The sequence below is a fragment of the Geospiza fortis genome, unplaced genomic scaffold (genome assembly GCF_000277835.1).
Source record: "Geospiza fortis unplaced genomic scaffold, GeoFor_1.0 scaffold50, whole genome shotgun sequence".
NCBI lineage: Eukaryota > Metazoa > Chordata > Aves > Passeriformes > Thraupidae > Geospiza > Geospiza fortis.
The window spans coordinates 1997862-2019260 of record NW_005054382.1 but is presented as its reverse complement, the minus strand read 5'-3'; the positions used below and the strand labels follow the sequence as shown (position 1 = coordinate 2019260).

The 21399-nt window shown below is 36.7% G+C and overlaps 1 protein-coding gene across 1 annotated transcript in view; it reads right to left on the bottom strand.

Moving 5' to 3' along the window:
• Positions 1-11936: 11936 nt before the first annotated feature.
• Positions 11937-21399, bottom strand: part of ANOS1 (anosmin 1) — a 113885-nt gene continuing 104422 nt past the window's right edge. Inside the window, exons 11-14 of the mRNA XM_014308711.2 lie at positions 21389-21399; positions 19966-20186; positions 18199-18340; positions 11937-17506 (exon numbers count right to left, since the gene is read on the bottom strand). The exon at positions 21389-21399 is cut by the window's right edge and continues 176 nt beyond it. Of these exons, the coding sequence (XP_014164186.1) occupies positions 17448-17506; positions 18199-18340; positions 19966-20186; positions 21389-21399 (433 nt within the window). The 3' untranslated portion in view covers positions 11937-17447. The remainder of the gene's footprint in view (positions 17507-18198; positions 18341-19965; positions 20187-21388) is intronic.

Sequence of the window (21399 nt, the reverse complement as noted above, 5' to 3'; positions counted from 1 at the left end):
TTCCTGAAAAGTTTTGGTTTTTTTTAATTAAAATTCTGGTGTAACCTACTTTGGTTCTACCCAGGGAAGAGTTTATTCCAAGAATCTGTAATGTAGAAATAATTCAGACCTGTAAAAACATAGAAAAGTCTTTTCCACCATGCATCCATTGACTATAAAGAAAAATTGGGAAATTCTGAATAATTTTTTTTGTTTAACCATCTGTCATCAAATTTCACTCTTTTTTTGTCCTGTGACCTAATTAATTTGTTTGCTGTAATGAAGCTGAGCCATTCTGGGACACTGAGAGGACTGAAATGAAAGGACATGATGTAGTCAAAGGTTCTCATTTAATAAACCTTTATTAACCTCCTTCATGTTCCTTCTCATCATGTTGATTGCAGTCTTAGGAAAGATTTAAAAATATATTCAGAGAAACTGCCTGCTGTGGAAAGGTTTGGTTTGTGAGGAATGTGGTGGTATGCCAACTCTTTCAGCATGGAAAGAGAAAAACTAAGAATACTTACCAATTAAGGTAATGTAATTCAGCAAGCCAGAGCCAACAGCAAAATAATCCTGCTAAGAGTGAAATAATGTAACAGCAACATTATTGGAGTGCAATCCTAGCAAGGATTTGTGAGAATCAGTTCCTATAAAACAACTTTACAATAAAATTAATTTGTGGCTGAAGACTTTCACCAAAGCAAGGAATACCTGGGAGGAAAAGAACTGCCTCACTCTTTATGGTGTGACCAGATAGCATAAACCAGCAGAGACCAAATAAAACATTATTAAAGTCACTATTGACCAAGAGCATAATGGAGTCTTGCAAAAATACACTTTAATTGGTAGCACCTTAGAGTCAAAATAGCCATGTTGATTTACAGTAGCTGAGAAGGTAGAGTTTTATCTTCAAAGAACTCCAGTTGAAGGAGCTTTGAATTATATAGGACTAAAGTAATATTATTTCCCTCAAGACAGCTTCTTAGTATAGGGACGCTGCTACAGGGTGAATTTATTGATTGCATCTTTGATGCTACTGGCTAAAAGGAAATGGCACTGTATTTTCTCATTGTGAGCTCAATTTTAAGGATTTCAACATCAGTGCACTTGCCTTATCGAATGAAAGATGAACTTAACTTTCTCTTGACCTTGAGGGATAACTGTCATAAAAAACATTGTTCCCCATACATAGATTAATATTTCTCCTGCCTTTCTGATTTCTAATGAGAATGCAAACTCTTACCCAATCAGGCCATGGCAGGAAGGATGTTTCCTTTTCTGCCTTTAGCATTCAGTTCAGCTGTAGTTTTAGTTGTTTAACCCAGGTATGCTTGGATTCCTCTTTGGCTGGACCCAGTCTGTGAGAAACTCGGATATAAAACACAGTTCTGCCTTAATAACATTACTGTGGGTGACAGTGAATATTATGAGCATTATTGAAGGAAAAAATATGTCTAACAGATTCTGAGAAGCTCTAGTAGCTGTGGGAAGGTTAATAATATCACTGGCATCCCAAATATTGGACTTCCACATCAAGCAACAGAACTGAAAGAGTTGAAAATATCTGTGACATGACGCAAAAGTTAATTAGGGCTTAGAACAAAATTTTGCTGACCAGCTACATGTCTATTGAATTTCTGAATAAACAATACTCCTCTTGTTTTTTACTTTCATGTTTGAAACACAGCTCTAATCAATCCAAGATCCTCAAACATGCTAAGTTCTCTCTGTATTGACTTTTCTAACTGTTGCCTGTTCAGATAAAACAGCTTGGGATTGTACATTTGCTTCATACATATATAATTTTGTGAGAACATGTACTTCTTTCTCCTCCTGAACATATGCAAATGAGGAGGGCACCAGCTGTACTGTATCCATAATAGTAGGACTGGTGAAGAAACTTGGGAGGGGAATCAGCAAGCAGAAGAGAGAAAAGATGACCAGAAGGGAATAATTTATCATGTACTATAGATTGCTTGTCCTAGCAGCAGGCTTTAATTATCTTATTAAACTAATTAAATTTGGATTTTTTTAAAATATCCTATAAAATAAAAAATTCCAAAGTACAGAGTGAATACTTTTGAAATTTCCTGTCTTTACTTATTTTCTACTAAAGAAACACCTAAGAGCTTGTGAATATATTTATTGCTGCATTATAGGATTTTAGGTAAAAATAAATCTCTAGTCAGACAAATTTATTACCTAAATAATAACTAAGAAATTGCTGTTATCTATATTTCAGTAGGGCAAAAACCAGGAAACAGCAAAATTCAGTGATTTATTTGCCGAAGTTTATACAGTAACATTGATGCTTTGAATGAAGCCCAAATTCCTCTGTCTCTAGCCCTCAGAAAGAGGTTAGCTTTGCCTGCTGACAGGGCTGGTATCTGGCAGCACTTCTGGTTTAATCCTCTGCAGCAGGGCTGTGCTGGGCTGCAGTCCTTTGACTACACCCATTTCTGCAGTGTACCCTGAGGGACACAGCACTGCACAGCCAGGTGCCCACTGCCTTTTCCATGAATAAACAGCATTAAGGCAAAGGTCATACACAGACCTGACAGAAATAAGTTGCACAAAAGTGGTGAAGCATGGAGAATTATCTATTAATAGTGGAAACTCCTAGTCGGTACTGACCTTTCCTCAAGTGGCAATAAATATTTCTAGGTGATGAATAACTGCAAACATACAGTGCATATACACATTACCAAATCTTTGACTTTCTACATGGCTTTGTCTATTTAACCAATCCTTTTTCCTCTTCCACTGTATTTTTCTGTTAAAAGATACAAACTGAAAGCAGTATAACTTTTTTCCCAAAGCTTTACTTAATTTGCAAGAAATTTTAAACATTTTTTACATAAAGCAAATAATAATATATGACCTCCTGCAATATAAGCTTTACATTCTGAGGTGATAAACAGTTTCTACAATACATCTGGTATCTTTCATCTCTCAGTCATAACTTGGCTTCAAAACCAGTGAAAATATACCATGACCAGCTTAGATAACATTCCTGGAAAAGTATGGTAAAAATGAGAGTTGAATAAGGCTAGGATTTCTTAATTTATTAATAAGACTACTCATGGACATAAGAAACATGCCTAGATATCTATATATGTAAAAATTATCTTTCCATGTAATGAAAAACACCAAAGAAGCTTTTAATTCTTGTACTGTGGCACATCTGTTACATCAGTGCAATAATGATGCAGACAAAATTCAGTTTAAAAAAAGCTACCATACATAGGACAGGCTCTTCTCGAGATCTCCATTTTATACTCCGAAGGAATTTTACATAAATACTCTATATTCACTAAAGTCAAAGGAACTGCTCTTAAAAGTAGTGTGATCCTATGACCCCTTTCAATTTTAACAGCAGTCCTCTTAAAAAGAAGACCCTCTATAAAAGCAATCAGAAGCAATCTTGCACTAGTAACAGCATTATTAGAATTATATACACTGCTTCACCTATTTTCTGAGAAGTATAATAGTGTATCCAGAGCTAGGAATTCAAGTTCTAAATAGAATAAAAATTCATGTTGGAAGTCAGTAATTTTTGATTTGGCAAGAAGAGCTTTGTTTCAAACAGTAATATATGTTGAAAAATTGAAGAGAATAATTTATTTTAATCTTGAAAGAAGGGCTAATTCTGCAGTTATCTGCTTTAGTAATATATGTTATACTTTTTCCCTCTGCATTTGATATTCATTCTAAAAATTTCAATTTTCAGAATTTGTTTGACATTGCATTCCAGTCCTGCCTGTGTTAATTTCAATATAAAGTTATCTATCATCATTTTGCATTTAATAACTGTAATCACTTCAAATTTGGCAAATTGTGCTCTCCATCTTGCCATTTTTCCTTCAAGTCCTTTGGGAATCGATGAGAATAACTTTGCAGTTTCTTGAAGAATGCACTAAACCACTGCAGAAAAGATATTAAGGCATTTAGGAGAAGAACTAGGAAAGCTTTTCTCAGGCAGGGTGTTAACCTGCCGTCACTTTTCTTTCTAACTGAAGTAGACACAGTGCTTTGCTTGGATATTGGGCTGAGAAATGGTGCTCCACTGGCTGGGAGCACCAGATGTGATAGGTAATGGCAACAATCAGGCTTCAGCTGGGAACTGGAACAGGTCTAGGAAAGCTCTTCAAGGACACTGAGTTTGAACAGTGAGACAGATTCCTAAACTTTGAAACATGCAGCACATGATTGAATGAAGAGCAGTGTGTCATGGATGGGACACAGAAAGTGCACGTGTAGCAATCACATAAAGTGCGCACAACTGATAGCTTTGCTGCTTTACGCTGAAAACCAAAACTGGTAAAATGAAAGTCACTGCTGTAAGGTTAAAAAAAAATAGAGATGATTAATGCAATAAAAGCATTTTCATCCTTTTGAAATGACAACACATAGCAACCACTGCATGACTATTAGGTAAAGAGCAACAGACTGACAAACAAAATACCTGATCACACTTCTTGGGGACTTTCTCGCTGTCCATTTCACTTGTGCTGCATCTACCCAGATATCCACCTCTCCTGAAACTAAGTCTTTCATGAATGAAATAGGAGCCTTTTCCTCATATTTAATGCTGGCTAAGACTTTCTAGCATTCCTTTTAACATGCACAATCCTGAAAACAAAATGAAATTAATAAAAATGGCTGTAGTTTATTTCAGTGCTTCTTAAGCCCTGGAAAGCACATAGAATCTCTACAAGGCAGGTTCCCTAGTGCTGTATTTTCTCCACTAATATAAAATACTTCCCAAATACTTTGAGTCCATCAGATATTCACCATCCTGCTTCTGCATTTGTCTTCAGCTTGCCATTTCTGAGCAAACTATATCCTTCAATTATTAATGCTGCAATACATGTCAAACACCCAAGAAATTTTTAATCAACTAAATGGCATTTAGTTTGCAAAACTTTGCTCACATAATAAAGCCTCTGCTTCCTCCTAGTTAATCCCTACACTATCAAATATATTTGTTAACCAACCCATCATTCTCTTTTTTGTCTCTTCTCTGACCTTAAGGTAAATGCTTCTTTTTTTGCCAATATTTAGAATTTTTTTAAGGGCAGAATAGCTCTTACCAGTCTGGTGAGTCTAGTGAACCTGTCTCAATAAATCAGTAAATTAGAGAGAGAGGTGCAGTTCTTCTTTGTATCATAGGGTTTATGGGATATTATTCCATGGTCAAGGCAGCTGACATTCTGCTGGCAGCACCATCTGTTCGCAGACATATTTATCTCCATGTCACATCTGTCCCTAAGACTTGACCTTTGATCAGCAGAATTAACAAAAAAAAGCCACCTGAGCTCTTGACCCCTTCACCTCCCCATTCCAGATCCTTACAGTAGCTTCTAATCTGTGTAAACCTATTCCCAGTAGTGTTATAAACACCCACATGGAACACAAGCAAGGAGGAGTGTCCAGAGGGCTGGAGGAGTCTTGGCAGTATTTCAGTATCACCGAGGATTTGGGTTCCTCGGAGTGAACATCTCCTACAATGTCAAGCCACATCAACAGATGGGTCACATTGTCAGGCTCATCACCATTGCCATTAACAAATCCTGTAATCTCACAACAAAAGTGGTGTTAATTGGTGCTCCTCATTCAACCTAATCCTTTACATTCCTAACTTCATGAGAATTTCACATTCTTCTCTTCCAACCTCTCTCTTTCCATTTCTCTCACTCTTTTAAAATTATAACTTTTCTATTTACAGGAAAAAATGCTCAAAAACATAAATATTGATTGTCAATAAATCAGAAGGTAAATAAACTGAAAAAAAGAACAAAATGCAAAATGTAACCTCATGTTTTCTCTCTTTGGAAGAGTCTAGTACTATTTAAAGCATATATGAGTGATAATTCCAGTGATTATTTCACCAATGACAAATAAAAGTACTGTAGAATAAAAGGATCCAAACTCATCTATCATAGGGGTAAGAGGTTGAAGAGAAAATAAGTCTTAAATTATAATCTTTTGCTTTAGCAAAACCTCTGGTTGAATTCCTGAAATATTTCCTGAAATAGACTCTTTTAAAAAGTCCAAGTTTACATAGAAATGAACTAGACATCGTCTATGGACTGCACTCCATGTGTAATCCTTTGGAACCACTTTAAGGGAAACAGTATAACATCAAGTCAATCTTTTTGTGACACACTGATTAGCTGCTGTGAATATGTTTCTTTCTTTAATTCTAGCATAAAAAATTTGCTGATTTATAAACAAGAAATTGAAAATTTTGCGACTGAGCTATACATGACAGAGTGTTTTGTAACTGGAATTTTAAAAAACATCTTGCAGCTACTAATTGTACTTTGTCTTAAATGAGTAAATGAGAAGCATCACTGTTCAATCCAGGCAAAATTCAAGATATCCAATGAAAAATTAGGGGAACAGCAGTCAACAAAAAGAAAAGCAAGCTCCCTAAAGAAACAAGGAACCCATAAAAATGCTTTTTACAAGAGTGGACTTCCCATGGCAGAATTATAGCTCTTTGGGGCAAGGCAGAACACAGCAGATAGGATAGAGTCTCAGACAACAGAAGCTGTCAACATCCAGGATGTGCAAAGGAAAAGTCAGAAGGATTGTCTCTCAAAAAGAAAGAATTAGAAAAAACACCAAATTAAGGGTAAGTGGTTCACAGAACCAAGGATCTGTTTTCAAAGTCAACAATGATAAGCCGGTTTTGTTTGTTGGTTTCAAATCTGGCAGAGTTACTATTAAATTTAAAATGGATTTAAGGGCAGAGGTGACTGTGATTTGTAAAAAGACTTTGCAAGAGATGATCCCTGGAACCAGATGGAGTGGTTACAGACAGTGCTCAGTAGCCCTGGGGACACAGGACCTGCCTTGTTCAGCGCAAAGTCTACCTCAGTGACACAGGGAAGGCCTGTGCCTTCAACAAACTCAGCACTAATAGGATTCCAGACACTGAAACCCTTAACCAAATCACAGTCATTGAGGAGATTAAAAGCAATTGGGAAAAGCTTAGCCTAAATCTGGGAATAATGGCCCAAAATCATGAAACAAGGGCCCTTTTTTCATGCCTTTCGCTTATGCATGTTTGCCATTCTTTCTGCTCATCTGGCTAAAGAACATGGAAACACCAAAGCAGCAGTCATTACTAAGCTGACAGTGTAGTGGGCCTCTCAGAGTTGATGTTAGTCATCACTTAGCTAAGCCATATATACATTTCTTAACAGCACTAAAATGTGTTAACAGTAATACAATGTTGGTAAATAGCTGTAGTATTCCAAAATGTCCAACCTCACTGAAATGCTGCAACTAAATGCTTCCAAACATTGTGCAGTTGTTTTTCTCATTCCCATGACAAATTAGAAACGTATTTCACAGACTGACAGTATAGAATTTGTAGAAATGTTCTCTCCAAGTTTCTGACAGATTTTGTCACTTCATTCTTCATATATTTCCATAATTTCCTGATGTCTAACCAATATGTTAAAGAAAAATAAGGTTTTTTGAATATTTTTTTTCACTTTTTACCTCATTAAAATATTTCTTGCTTCCCTTTAAGTCATTTTAATATAGGTTTCTTCCTACAGTGACTTGAGAAATTATTTTTTCTCAAGATATGGATCTGTTCATTTAAAAGATAGCTAAATATTCCATATGACTATCATCAGAGAGTCTACTATAATAATGATGGCAGGTTGACATAGACCAGAAGCAGCTTTCTTTGCTCTTTACACAGTGCTATCCCATGTCAGTGGCGCAATTACTGTATTTGTGGGCAGCCTGGCTATACCTTGAGCAGTCCAAATGCACAGCAAAGAGATGTGCAGGGAGACCAAAATTCACACTTGTCTTCCTTTGACTTTAGTCCCACTTAGTACCTCAGCCATGGTGACACTCTGCACTGAGGTACCAGAGTTGCAGCTCTGCATCTGCAGGTGTCTGGGCTAATGGCAAACAGGTATTTCAGTGAAACTTCCACAAGCCAGAGTTCCATGGCAGAAGGTATGCATGGATTCCAGCATGATGGGATTTGTGCCAGTCTTCCTTGCACTGTGTCCACCCTCCCTCCCTGAGTCTCCTCAGAGAGACACTGTAGGGCCTGTGGGGGGCTGTCGCCGGTTGGCCACAAGGTTTTCGGGGTGAAGGAAGAGACGAGATGGGCTCCATGATCAGAAGGCTTGATTTATTAAGTTATGATATATACATCTATTATAACTATACTAAAAAGAAAAAGAAAAGGAGAGTTTCCAGAAGCTGCTAGCTACCTAAGAATAGAAAGTAAAGTAAGAATAACAAACCTTGCTCTCTCGGACTGTGTCCGAGAGAGCTCAGTTCCGGATTGGCCATTACCTCCAAACACTCAATCTGGGCCAATCCAGAACTGACCTGCTGCATTCCACAGAAGCAGATAACCTGTTGTTTATGTCTGGCTGCTGAACTTCTCAGCTTCAGCAATCCTAAGAGAGGATTTTTCATAAAAGAAATGTCAGTGCCAGGGGGCTCCTCTCTGCCCTTGCTGTGGACACACTCTGGTCACAGCAGAGGCACCTCCCTGTGACCAGGATGGCTTTACAACCTCTCTGCTGCTTTTGTCAAGGCTGTGCTCATGCAGTCATTGCACCTCTCCCAGCCTGGGTTAGTGGGCACCTCCGTGCTCAATCTTCCTCCCCTTCTCTCTACAGCTCTGCAGCAGGACAAGTGGCCTTTCCACAGCATTTTCACTGAAGGCACCCCCCCTGCCTCCCTAACATCCCCAAGCTTGGGGACACCTGTGACACAGGCAGAGCCAACCGGGTGCCCAGCACACTCTTGTTGTCATTATATTGCAAAGGTTCCATATTGCATGAGTTTCAAACCTCCTTGATGTTTCTCGTAGGCAGCTCCTCTAAGCACTGACTCTTGTTCTCACAGCAGCCGACTGACTCCAGCTCCCCTCTCATTAGCTAAAGCTGTGGCCTGTTAAAGTCAGGCCTGTTCCTATTCTCCAATAATTGGCTCATCTGCAACTCCTTAGGGGTAAGATTATTTTCTATACTACCTTTATTTTCTTATATTCTATCCCCACTCTGCCACAGCAACCTGACCCACTCCCCTCAGCTGAGCTGTCCTGAGCCCTCAGTGGCCTCCTCAGAAGCTCATACCCTGCTAAGCGAAATGTGCTACCTGACCAAGGAGTACAAAATTTTGGTAGCTGCAGTTCCTCAAACCAACATTAGGTATATAAAAGAGGCAACGCAAATGGGCCATTGCCATTGTCAGTTTAATATTGAAAAACTCATTGAATGGTCAAAATGAAACTCATTCAATATGGTCAAATAGCACATAAATCCTCATTCACACAGTTTTGCAAATTAGGCAATCAGTAAATTCTCTAGAAATATGGCTGATCAAGTTCTCATTTCTCAAGATTTGAGAGATAACTAATGTCTGACAAAATAAAAATATGTTGAGAAGTTGCAGGTTTCATTTTGTTTTAGCTTTGCATTCCCAGAGACAGTGTGCAAAGGTTTTAATCACAAACCTACTGAAAATAAAATAATATATAAGCTTTTTCTTTAATTTCTTTGTAATGACAGGCCCATAAGATAGTTGAAGTTGTTTATATATATTTTTCCATACAATTTCCCTGATATTTAAGATGTCACTGCTTGCCTTACTGTTGTTTCACAAGTAATTAATGAGAGGATGTTCTCATTATTACCAAAACATGAAAGGAGAAGGCTCTGAGCAACCCATCATCTGTGACAGAGATGTTCTAGAGATTGTGAGGTTAGCTGAGATAAAAGAACAAGTCTCCTAGATAAAATCTGGAGCTAATGAAAACACTGATTATGTTGTTTGATTCATAGTTCCCCAACAACTGTATATAAAATTCTGAAATAAAAATTGTGATTTTTTTTCACATATTTTACAAAGTTACTAACAAATGTTACAAAATCACCTACAAAATAAATAGGGGATCACCTTAGGATTTCATCAAAGTTTTGCAGATGAACTGGGATCCATTTTACTCAGTGCAATATATTTAGTTAACCTGAACATAAAGTATTCTTAATGGCATTTATTAATGCAAATGTGAGTTACATCTATGCATTTAATATTTAGGTAAATGTGCTCACCACAATTTCTTGTGGCCAGCATGGCTGATGTGTAGAGAGATAGGCTTTCTATTCTACAAAAAAAACCTATATTGTGTACATAATAATTTAAATGAGATACAGCTGCAAATATTCTTTATATAGAAAACCAAATATTACACTGATGACAAGGAACCTTTTACTGAAATCTGCTCTAAATACATTACTATACATTAATTCAATGGATTTTTTCTTTTGGAAAGGTATCATAAACCTAAATCTTTACAGCATTAGGCAGTGAAGAAAAACATGCTTGCAGTGTGCCATGTAGGACTAAGAATAGTAACAGAGGCAAGTCTTTCACAACAAAAGTAATGTACACAGATCCACTGTAAAGCAAAACTAAAACCCCCTTCAAGGTCAGGTTAAAAGACAAGAGAAATTACCACCATCTTCAGACAAAAAAATATAGGGTTCATTCACTAGTGTAAATCTTCTGTAAGCCTCTGGTGACTCAGCCATTCATGAACACTTTCACCAATTAAATGCTGTCCTTTGTGACAAGAGGTATTTCCCTCAAAGCACGGGAAAAACGTGTATGGATCTTCTTTGTCTACAGTATGATTCAATAAACACCAAGCAAAAATAACAGTTTTCAGTAACTGCTCTCAGATGACAACTAGCACTCACCAGATTATTTTTTTTCTTGCAAATTCCTGTTTTATGGTCACAGTCTAGCAGATCTTGAGGCCTGTTCACTGAAAATCTGAAATATTTCTATTTCAAGCAAGTATTGCAGCACGTTTCAGAAAAGAAATTTAAAATATTAATTTGAATGCTTGCAAATGGCTACAAATACTGGAATTAACACTGGAAATTAGATGTTGGCAAAGAAATTAATACAACAGGTGAGCAGAATCTTTTTGTGCCACCGATATTCTTCTGTTCCCAGTGCCTCCTCTACATTTCACTTACATAAAATGACAGCATGAAAATTCCAGCTCATCACTCTGCATCTACTCACAACTGTGCAGTCTGAACCATTTAAATCAGGCAACATTTTCAAAATAAGATATAAAATGATGACAAAAATGTTGACTAATCATTACTAATCAGCCAACTCAGAGTTACTGTGAAAGATTGAAAATTTTGAACCTATTGCACACATATTAATGTTGAACAGCTTGTGCAAAAGACAAGCAAGCTCTATTTGCTGTATAAATACATTTGCACACAAATATAAAGGGATATTTGTGTGCAGCATATTTGCCTAACTCTCCTGAAAAATGACAGTCCACTGCTTCCAAAGTTGATTTTCCATTGAGAAGAAACAGACCTGCTGAATGCAGCTCATTATTAAGTAACATGAATAAATCACCAGCACAGGTAAGGAACTGGGTACAGAAAGCATTCATAAATTCTTTAGTTGCTGTGCCTCACAGCACTCTCAGTAAATGCTTATAGCAAGGTGTGTATTAAATATTCATCCACACTCCTGCCAGCACCTTGAGCAGGAGCAAGAAGGAAATTAAGCACAGTGCAAAGGGGACAGAGCAATTCACTGCTTGCACTCTGGCTCTGTTTCAAAGCTTTCATTCTCACTGCTCTCCCTGGTGCTTCCTTACCCTCCGGGTGCTGCACTGCCACCGAGGGGCTGCAGCCACTGTTTTGGCCCAAGGCCTTCCTCAAGGAGGCTGCCATAAATTCAGACATAATGACAATAAAACACCTGTAATCAAAAAATAGACATATGGAGGATTGGTTTTGTACTAGAACAAGCTTTCATTGTATTCAATTTTTTAATGAAATGGAATCTTTTGAGTGTATTCTGGTTTTAGGTGCACAAAAGCCAGGTTGTACCACCCCCAAAATGATGAATACTGTTCAATATATAGTAAATTTGCTTTATTTCATATGCTGTATTTAATCCAGTCATTGTGTCCTTTAATCCAATGTAGAATAAAATATTTCTTTGAGCACATGGAAAGAAAAAATGAATTGCTATTCTGAATTACAGTGTATAGAACAACTCAACCATTTATTTTGACAACTTACTCTTTCACCTTTTCAGGTGATATATCATTCTTATCTGGGTTTACTGAACCACAACAACAAATATTAAAGAAATAGTCCCACTTGCAGAAAAGTTTAAAAAAAGGGGTGTTTCTAAATATCATTCATTTCTGTAAGAAGAAAATCAAAACTAGAAAGGTAAGCAGTTATCCTAATGAGATAGAAATACCAGGAAATTTTGGAGGTTTTGATCAAGTTAACAAAAAAGAAATGTTTATTAGGTAAGTCAAGAGTTACCCAAAGGTGCATCTCCAAACTAAGGATATTGCACTTGAGAATAACAGTGCATCTATGAGAATTTGAAACAGTTAAATATTTGTACTAAGACAGATATTTATATTTGTTAAAAATATAAAATTTAAACCATGGGATACTGCACTTTAGAACAGAAAACACTCCAAATCTAGTGCATACACAGACTCACCATGAATTTCAGTCATGAAAATCTTGGCTTGCAGGATCAAGCCACTGGCAAAGATCCAGCAACTTAATTAATTTAAATTAGCATAACAAAAGGATCAACAAATCTTCACTGTGAACTATCCAGTTAGGCTAGAGAAAGGGCAAGCTCTTATGCATGACTTTTTACTTCTTCTAGTATTAGTTTAAATGTAAATGACTTAAATAATATTCAATTTTATTTTCACATTATTTTGAAGGCTATCTAAAGAAAACAAAATGCTGTTGTAAAGAGAGGATAAAATGGTATGACTTCAGACACAATGAAATTTAGATGAAGCAGAGGTACTTGGTATGACACTGATTTTTCTTAGATGGCTCTATCTCTTTGACTCAAGAAAAGCAAAATTCTAAATTCTGTATGGAGGAGATAATGTACCAATATTTTGATGTAGGATAGTTTATTACATAAACAGTATGTACAAATTCTAAACATGAAAATAGTGAGTAAAAGAAATCAGACTCTATTTACATTTGTATTTTTTTACAAAATGTTTTTACAAGTGTATATTTTTTCTCTAAATAACAGGACAAACACATAAGACCAATCTTTTTGTATTACATACATAAATAAATATTGACTTTAAATGACTGTTATAGGAACATAATTTCTACAGCCAATTTGGGTAACAGAGAAGCCTTTGTTACCTTTACTACAATATAATTAAGTAAAAAGGAAAAAATTTACATATAGAGCTCTGTTAATTACTTTGTAAATAGTACCTTACTAATATATCAGTAGAGGTAATACAGTCATTACATTTCATGCCCACAACTGAACAATGAGTTTTGGCATGCAAACCCACATATAATCATCAACATCTGCAGGTATCCATTTACATTTTTTTAAATAAAGGGTTTTCTTAATCATTGAAAACTACATGCAACAGATTATTAGTAGCATATTCCTGGTTAAAATGCACAAGTTTTGCATAACATTATTTTTAGTAATTGATGTTCACAGGTACTGATCAAAAGGGTAGGAACATACTTGGCACATAGTATAAGAAAATGAATTAATAAATAAGTCTATACCACTATGACATTTACATATACACAAAAATAAAATTTTTATGGTGTTTTACACAGAATTTAGAACTGTCTGGTTCCCCCACTTTGTTTTACAAGGCCCTGATTTAAGACATTATTCAAACAAACTCTGACATCCATGCTTGATGCTTGATTTGAAGCTTCCCTAAAGCTTGTTCTAACTGCACAGGTTTACTTCCATGCCCCTGACTTCCTCTGTGCCAACCTTCCTGAATCAGGACCTGCTTATTGGGAACTCTCCCTGACTGCAGCTGGGAGCATGGAGATGAAAGTATTGTGAAATAAATTGACTCAGTATTAAGGTTTCTATACAGTGTTGCTAATAACAATTAGCAGAATTGCCAAATTCCCACTCACATTAGAAATTACTTTGTGTGTGACCACGCCAAATATCAGTGCCAATATCAGCATTGCCACACACCAGGTCCTCAGCTCCTTCTGAAGCCACTAAGTTGAGGATGTTCAGCATTTAAATAATCAGACTTCTCACTTATTGTCTGTGTGCTATATTCTTAATGAATATTCAAGTTGGTGCACATGGATGATACAGCACAAGTTCTTATTTTCTCCTGCTCTATAAGCAACTCAAAAATGGCCAAAAAAAGAAAAAAGATATAACAAGAGCAAACCAGTTTCTTCTTATACAAAAATCACCAACGAACAAAAAAAATCACTTCACAAAGCAGTTAGCAAAAATAGCATAATCTTATAATTCTCCTTTAAGAAATAAAGATAAACAAAATGCATCCTGAATTCAACTGACAAATCCATCAGAATCGTATACAGTTAATAATACATTAGTGTAAAGGTGCAGAGTATCTTAGAACATCCCAATATCTCTAATATCCTCCCAATATTAACTCTGAATTACACAACATCATTAGAGAAAATAAATCTTTAACTAAGGAATTAAGTAGCAAATTGCAACTCTTTTGCTGAATTAAATGTTTAATGTGGCTTAGTCTAGTAAATTAGGACAATACCCTGTGTGATTCAGCAAACAAAGCTTTAGAATCAGGCACTAAAAACTTCAAATCTGTACTGCTAATTTAAAAAAAAAAAATCAGAAAATCACTCACAGCTGGGAATTTAACGTCCATGCATGAGCTTTTTTGACTTTGTATTTTTCATTTTTGATTTGGAGGGTGACTTGAAAGGTGAGTTGATATGATCATTTGTAGAAGGAAAAAAATAATTTACATCTTAGTGGACTCAATATAATACACTTGATCACTAGATTTCTACTTTCAACTTTTGGTTTTGATCAATTTAGTTCAGAAGGGGAAACCTCTCAGTGTTCTTCAAAAGTACTGTTACTTTGAACAGAAGAATGTCTCAGAGAGAAATGGCATCAGCAAACAGTAACCATTTTGATTCTTCTCAGAAGAATCATATCATGAGGACTAGGGCTCCTAACTTACTGCTTATCTTCAGTGAATTGGCATCATTGTACCAAAGAGCAACATGTATTCTTTACAGTGTCACTATGAATGAAATGTAATTTCATTAACATTAATCAAGTCACTGTCAATTTGATCCAGCACAAGTAGAACAGACTGTGATTGAAAGGTTTGGACAGAATTCTTCAGAGAAGACTGAGGTAATTACTTTCCCTGATCCTGCTGATCCAGCAAACATTACAAAGATCACTTCTAGACTCATCCATGCCCTGTGCAATCCAAATGTGAAAGCAGTACTGCATACCAGTCCAATGAAATTTTTTTTTTTTTGTAAAAACGTACACATAAAATGCTCTCATCCTGACAAAAATATCTCAGACTCTGGCATTCCAAGAAAACTGAAAATAAACCTTTATACTACAGATTTTTGGAATAAGAGCTCATCTATTAATTTTATAATGTATTTTGGAAAATAGAGGAAGGAATTCAAAGCACCATAACCTTCAATATATTTTAAGCTATTGTTAAAGGCCTTTGCAAACCATGTAGCAATAGAAAAAGTCTGGGAAAATTCTTGGTCACTAAGTGAGTGACCAAGAGTGACCAATATCTAAAAACACAGCAACCAAAATAGAAAAAGAATGCAAAAGAGCCCTTTAAAACTGAAGGTAAAATTGTAAAAAAATTGTAATGAGCAAGTGATCAGAAATTAATGCAGTTACCTTCCCCTCTGTGGTATAAACGCTGTAAACTTCAGTATAGACAAACTGAATATTTCATGAACATTCTATGATAAACACAGCTCTGATCCTCAGTTTCAGATAGGTATTTCTTCATATTTGCTTTTTCACAAAACAGTTTGTCATCAACACAAGGAAACACATGTACCACTAATGTCCAAGCTCCTCTTATTGAATATCTCAGAAAAATATGAAGCACAGATGAGTCTACATCATCTGCTGGTAGGAAAAGTGGCCACTTTGTACAGTTGGAGTCAAGTTTTGAGGTACATTAGTCTGATGTGATTATTCAAGGAGCAATGGAAATGGTGCCAAAGAATTCAGGAGCACTTTGAACATCTTGAACATTAAGAGCTGATTATGGGTATTTGTATGGATGTTTATTGGCGGATACTTTCCACCCTCTCAATAATAAATCCAAGCAGTTTCTGTTTACTATTGAGACATGTGTCTCTGTGTGACAAATTATTCTAGACAGTTTATATTGCACAATAAGGCAATATGAATTCCCTTATGGTTAAAAAGGGCATCCTTCTGTCTAAATTTGAAAAATGAATTCAAATAAACTATAAGCCAATGTTTTCCAGATGCCAGAATATTGTCACATAATTCTTTCTGTAAGCAGAACTGCAAAATAGAGCCAATACATCCATCCTTCTGTTCTAAAGATCCACAGGGAAAAGAAATATGTGCATCAAAATTCAAAGCCAAAAAGTAGCTATACAGCTACTATAATAACAAATGTGCCTCAGAATTTCAGTTTCTAAAACTTTAATGTTAACTATTCAGATTTTTAACTACAAAATTGGTGTTTGTATTCAAGATAATATTTTACCTTGAAATATTATCTATCAAAAAAACTGTAAGTAAGATTTTAAAATTTATTCTTCTAGGACCTATCAATTAATTGCATTCATTGCCATAAATTTTAAACAATTCTATTAATTGTCATGTGTTTCTATACAATGGTATTTCTACCCTGTATATCCTTTAACTATTAACTATATTAACAGAAGATCTACATGATAGAACATTACCACTTTAGACCAGATAGGTAATACATATGTATCATCATCCTCCTCCATGGTGACACTACAATTATTAAAAACTGGGTATTTCAGGGTTTCTGCTACTGTAATTTATTTTACTTCTGTGTTTATTTCAGACAAATTGAGATATTCTTTAATAGCAAAACACACTAGACCTTAAACTGGTGACAGGCAGGGCTTAAAGTAAAATAGATAATTTAAATCCATTAATGAGAACATCTTTCAAAACTATGTATACATCACAGGACCTTGCAAATAGTAACATTGAATTCAAGAAGAGAAATACCTGTATACACTGCACTGTTTTAACTTACTTTAAACACAGAATATGAAAACATTATAATGAACAGTATAATGAATATTTTCTCACAGGTGTTGAGTTGGATGTGGTCTTCAGTTTTTTGAATAGTGCTGGTACTGAAATGATACTTGCTGTATGATTCATCCTGGTCATGGTGCAAACATAATTCTTCATGTCTAAACTACAGAGAAGTAGATACAGATCCTACAGGATGTTAACTTCCATTGGAAAACTGGGTTCATTGCTCCAACAGATGTGCTGTTACCCAGCCCTCATTTGGGAGCTCAGTTTTTTTTCCGTCAGTTATTTGTATAATCATCTGAAACAGTCTAATATTTCTCTGGAGATGGCTTGTAGTGATGTGGATGATGCTGCTTCAGATGAGGTCCTAAACAAAGGAACAGGAAATTATGCACATATCAAACCCTGTATATGTAATGCCAACATTTATCCATACCGAAAAGGCTTTGTGAGACCTTCAGCTTTCAAGCCTTCAGCTTATGAGTGCTGAGTCTGTGGTGGCAACTATGTGTATGTTCAGTCCAGGCGACTTTACTGGGCCTTTAAAAGGACAAAAATATTCAAGCAGACAGATTTTGAACTAATTGTATTTTTTACTTGGCTTTGCAACACTGAGCTGTATTTTTTTTCAGAAACACATGAAGTGCTGACAATGGCCATTAAGAGGTTTGCCTTGCTTTAGAAATATGTTTAAGCTCTAGCTATGCTGGACTGAGCGAACCCAGAAAAATTTTATCTTGAAAGCTATGTAATCCTCCAGGCTGCACCTGGATGACAGATCAACTTTGAATCCCAAGTGCTATAGGCACAGGTTAAAGATCTGTGGCTGCAACAAATGGCAGATATTAGACCACAGAAACTGAGTGAGAGAAAGACTGGATTTGCTGATGAAAAGTCATCGGGGAAAAAAGACAGTATTTTCTCACAGCTTAAGTTCATGGAATGCTACTGGAATCAGTAAAAGTTCTAAGGCTTGAGAAAGGCTTCCACTCTTTACATGTGGAAGATTGAAATTCTGTAACATGTCATGAGCACATGTCAGAAGAGTGCAGTGCTTACTGTGGGGTGCAAACGGAGGAAGGTCGGGCGTGCGGAAGGATTTAATGGTGGCTGGCCCTTCCCCACCAGTCGTCAGCACCTGAACTTCCAAGCGGTACAGCATGGAGGGCCTCAGGTTGGGCACGGTGAGTATGTAGTGATCCTAAAAATAAATACATCCCTTCAATTCTCAGACCATTGGAAAATAAAACATAGCTGCTCTGCTCACATGCATCAGTGGTTTAAACAGGTTCTATCACTGTCAGCAGACACAAATTATTTTTATAAAATTCCATTAAAAGGATTTAACATATGCATCCCTTTGTTGAGCAAGAATGTTTTGAATTTTTTGCCTGTCATTCCCTTTGAACAGACACATTTTTAACCATAATACTATGGTTTCATGTGTACAAGGTCCAAGTTGTTACAGACTTCTACGGAAAGTGTGCTGATCACTAAAAATGTGCTGATCACTAAAAAACGAATCAAAATGTATTTTCCTAACCTTTCCTTTTAACAAACATGTTCATTACATAAACTTGTTTTCATTTTGGATTTGCAAGTGGATTCTACTAATTGGTAATTTAAGTAGTGGCTGGCCTGGGGCCACTTCTGCAGCTTGTGGGAAAAAAAGGGTGACCACACTAATTTCAGATTTGTCCCAATTACACCATAAGAATTTGCCTTCTGCTCTTAAGGCATCATTTACAGCATGATGAATTCACTTTTCACTGCTCCATACCTTTTGTGGTCACTTAGACATGTGCTAAATAATTTCAAAGTAATTTCATAGGAACTTTCACATGGGAATACATCTAGCTAAAGACTCAGACATTAAGGAATCAGAAGTCATTCATCTAAAACAAAATCAAAACTATAAATCATCTGCATTAAGTTGGAACAAATCACTCATGTTATTCCAAGCTGTAAAGGCCCAGGCCCAGGAAGGGGATAGCTGGAGAAGTGATGCTGGACAGTGTGGGTGACAGGGTGTTCCTGCCACCACCCAGGCTGGTCTGGCCAGGAATCCACAGGACAGGTGATTCAGGTTGGCACTGTACCCACCCCGTGTGGGAAAGCCAAAGCACATTGTGGGAATAACTGGTTATTCCTGTGGGATAATTTGCTGCTACTGCCAGAGCAGACAGTAAAGGGGAAAGAAGAGAGAGAAAAAGTGGGGGAAAACATGTTTTCCTGGCAAATTAGCACATATTCTGAGATGGGATGCATTTAACAGACCTGGCTGAAGCTGTTCCAAATCATATAATAATAATATAATAATCCTGCATAGGTAGGGCAGAGAGAGAAGTGCATACTTCTTGCACACTCACTCTGCACTTGCACACTCACTCTGCTCATTCAGGTGCTCCTCCAGCAGCTGGGCCCTGTGCATTTCTCAGCCCTGATTGTGTAAATACTACATTTTCAGCCAGAGTGGTGCTTGGTATAAATACCCTAAACTTTGGTGGTTTCTGAGAGACAGAAGACACTGTTCCAATTCAAATCAGAGCCTTCTGCAAGTTAACCAGTGCTAAAAATAGACAGCTACATATAGTGATAGATAATTAAAGGCATCTCCAGGCTCTACAGGTTAAAATGTTTGATGTATCATCAAGAATAGTAGCTATGCTTTGTATCTCCAACAAGGAAGAAAAATTAAGTACTTCCTGCTCCAGCTTACCTGCAGAACCAGTGATTGACATCTGTATCACTGCTAAACATTACAAATAAGGCACAGACACACAAACTTAGTGAGCCACTGGCAAAAGAAAGTAACAAACAACTTACTGCTGGCAGTATCTGTGATTGGGAAATGATGCTGTTGGGTAAACTGTTCTGCCGGCTCTCTGTGGTCACTTCTGCCCAAGTGACTTGAAACCCTGTCATGGGCTGATGCAGATCTGCCTTAGATATCTTCCAGGAAAAATGACCAGTGATGTTACCTTCCTGAACAATGAAAGATGCAGACAGATTCTCGGGTTTGGCCAACACTTTGGGTAGAACTGGCACTACAAATTTGGAAAACAAAAAAAGATAAGCTGAGTTTTTACAGATAATCTTCAATAATATTCATTTAATTTCAGAAATTGAGGTCAGGCAGAGCTTTATTTCTATTGTTACACACGATGCAGTCAGCTTTCTACCATCACATTTTCAGTGTTAACCAAAAACCTATGTTTGATATATTCCACTGACATTTAGGGCCAAAGTCAAACTTCAGATAAAATGCTCTCAGCTGCAGGTACAGAAAAGAAAGCTATGGCATGTAAAGACCTAAGTGCCTCAGTCACAGGGAGACATTCTCCTGCTCCTCATATTTCAGAATACCTGAATTCAGACTGGAAGTTTTGGGACCACAAGAAAATGCACAGCATAGCACAGAACACCATAATTCAGCCAAAGAGTAAAATTCATGAACTAAAACTGTGGTACAAGGTAATAGGGACACTCTGATTAGGGGAAAGTTACACCTAAGTTACAGTTGCCCAGGAAGGCTGTAACGCTGGAAACTGTCAGGACAGGCATTAAGAAAATGACAGTGAAGGCCAGCAGGGTTCTGGGTGACTTTTGGAGCATGAGGGTACCCTTGGGAACAGGAGGGACTCAAGGTGAGAGGGCTTCCCTCCAACCAGAGAGAGAGGTATCCACAACTGGAAGTGCAGAGCCATGGCTGACCTGAGCCAGGACCAGCTGACCACAGAGATCCTCTCCAACTAATATCTGCATAATTCTGCGACTTCCATAACCCTCTAGTTACACATTGTGACAAGGCTGGAAAAGATTAGAGGGCTTCTATTTCTTATTTCAGAGCAGAATCAACCTAAACAAAATCTAACTGGAAAAGCAGCTTGCATCTGCAGCAAAACATTAAAAAGATGGGTCACACCACCATAATCATGTTTACAGTTATCCTCCATAATTATAATAAATATAATGGGGAACCATTCTTCCTTACAAAAAAACCCAACCATGCCATTACAGATATTACTGTATGTCCACTATGATTACTCTTAATTGACAAAACAGTAATCATGTAGTAGCCAAAATCAATACTGTTCTGTATTTCTGTTGATTTTCACATAAGCATTAGTGATGTTTTTATTTGTTTCAAATCTCTCATTTTCTATCCTAAAACTGCTTTTTAAGACTCTCTTTTGGTGATTATAAATGCTTTTGGAACTATTTGGTAGTTCTCCAGACCATGCCTTACCTCCTTCAGCA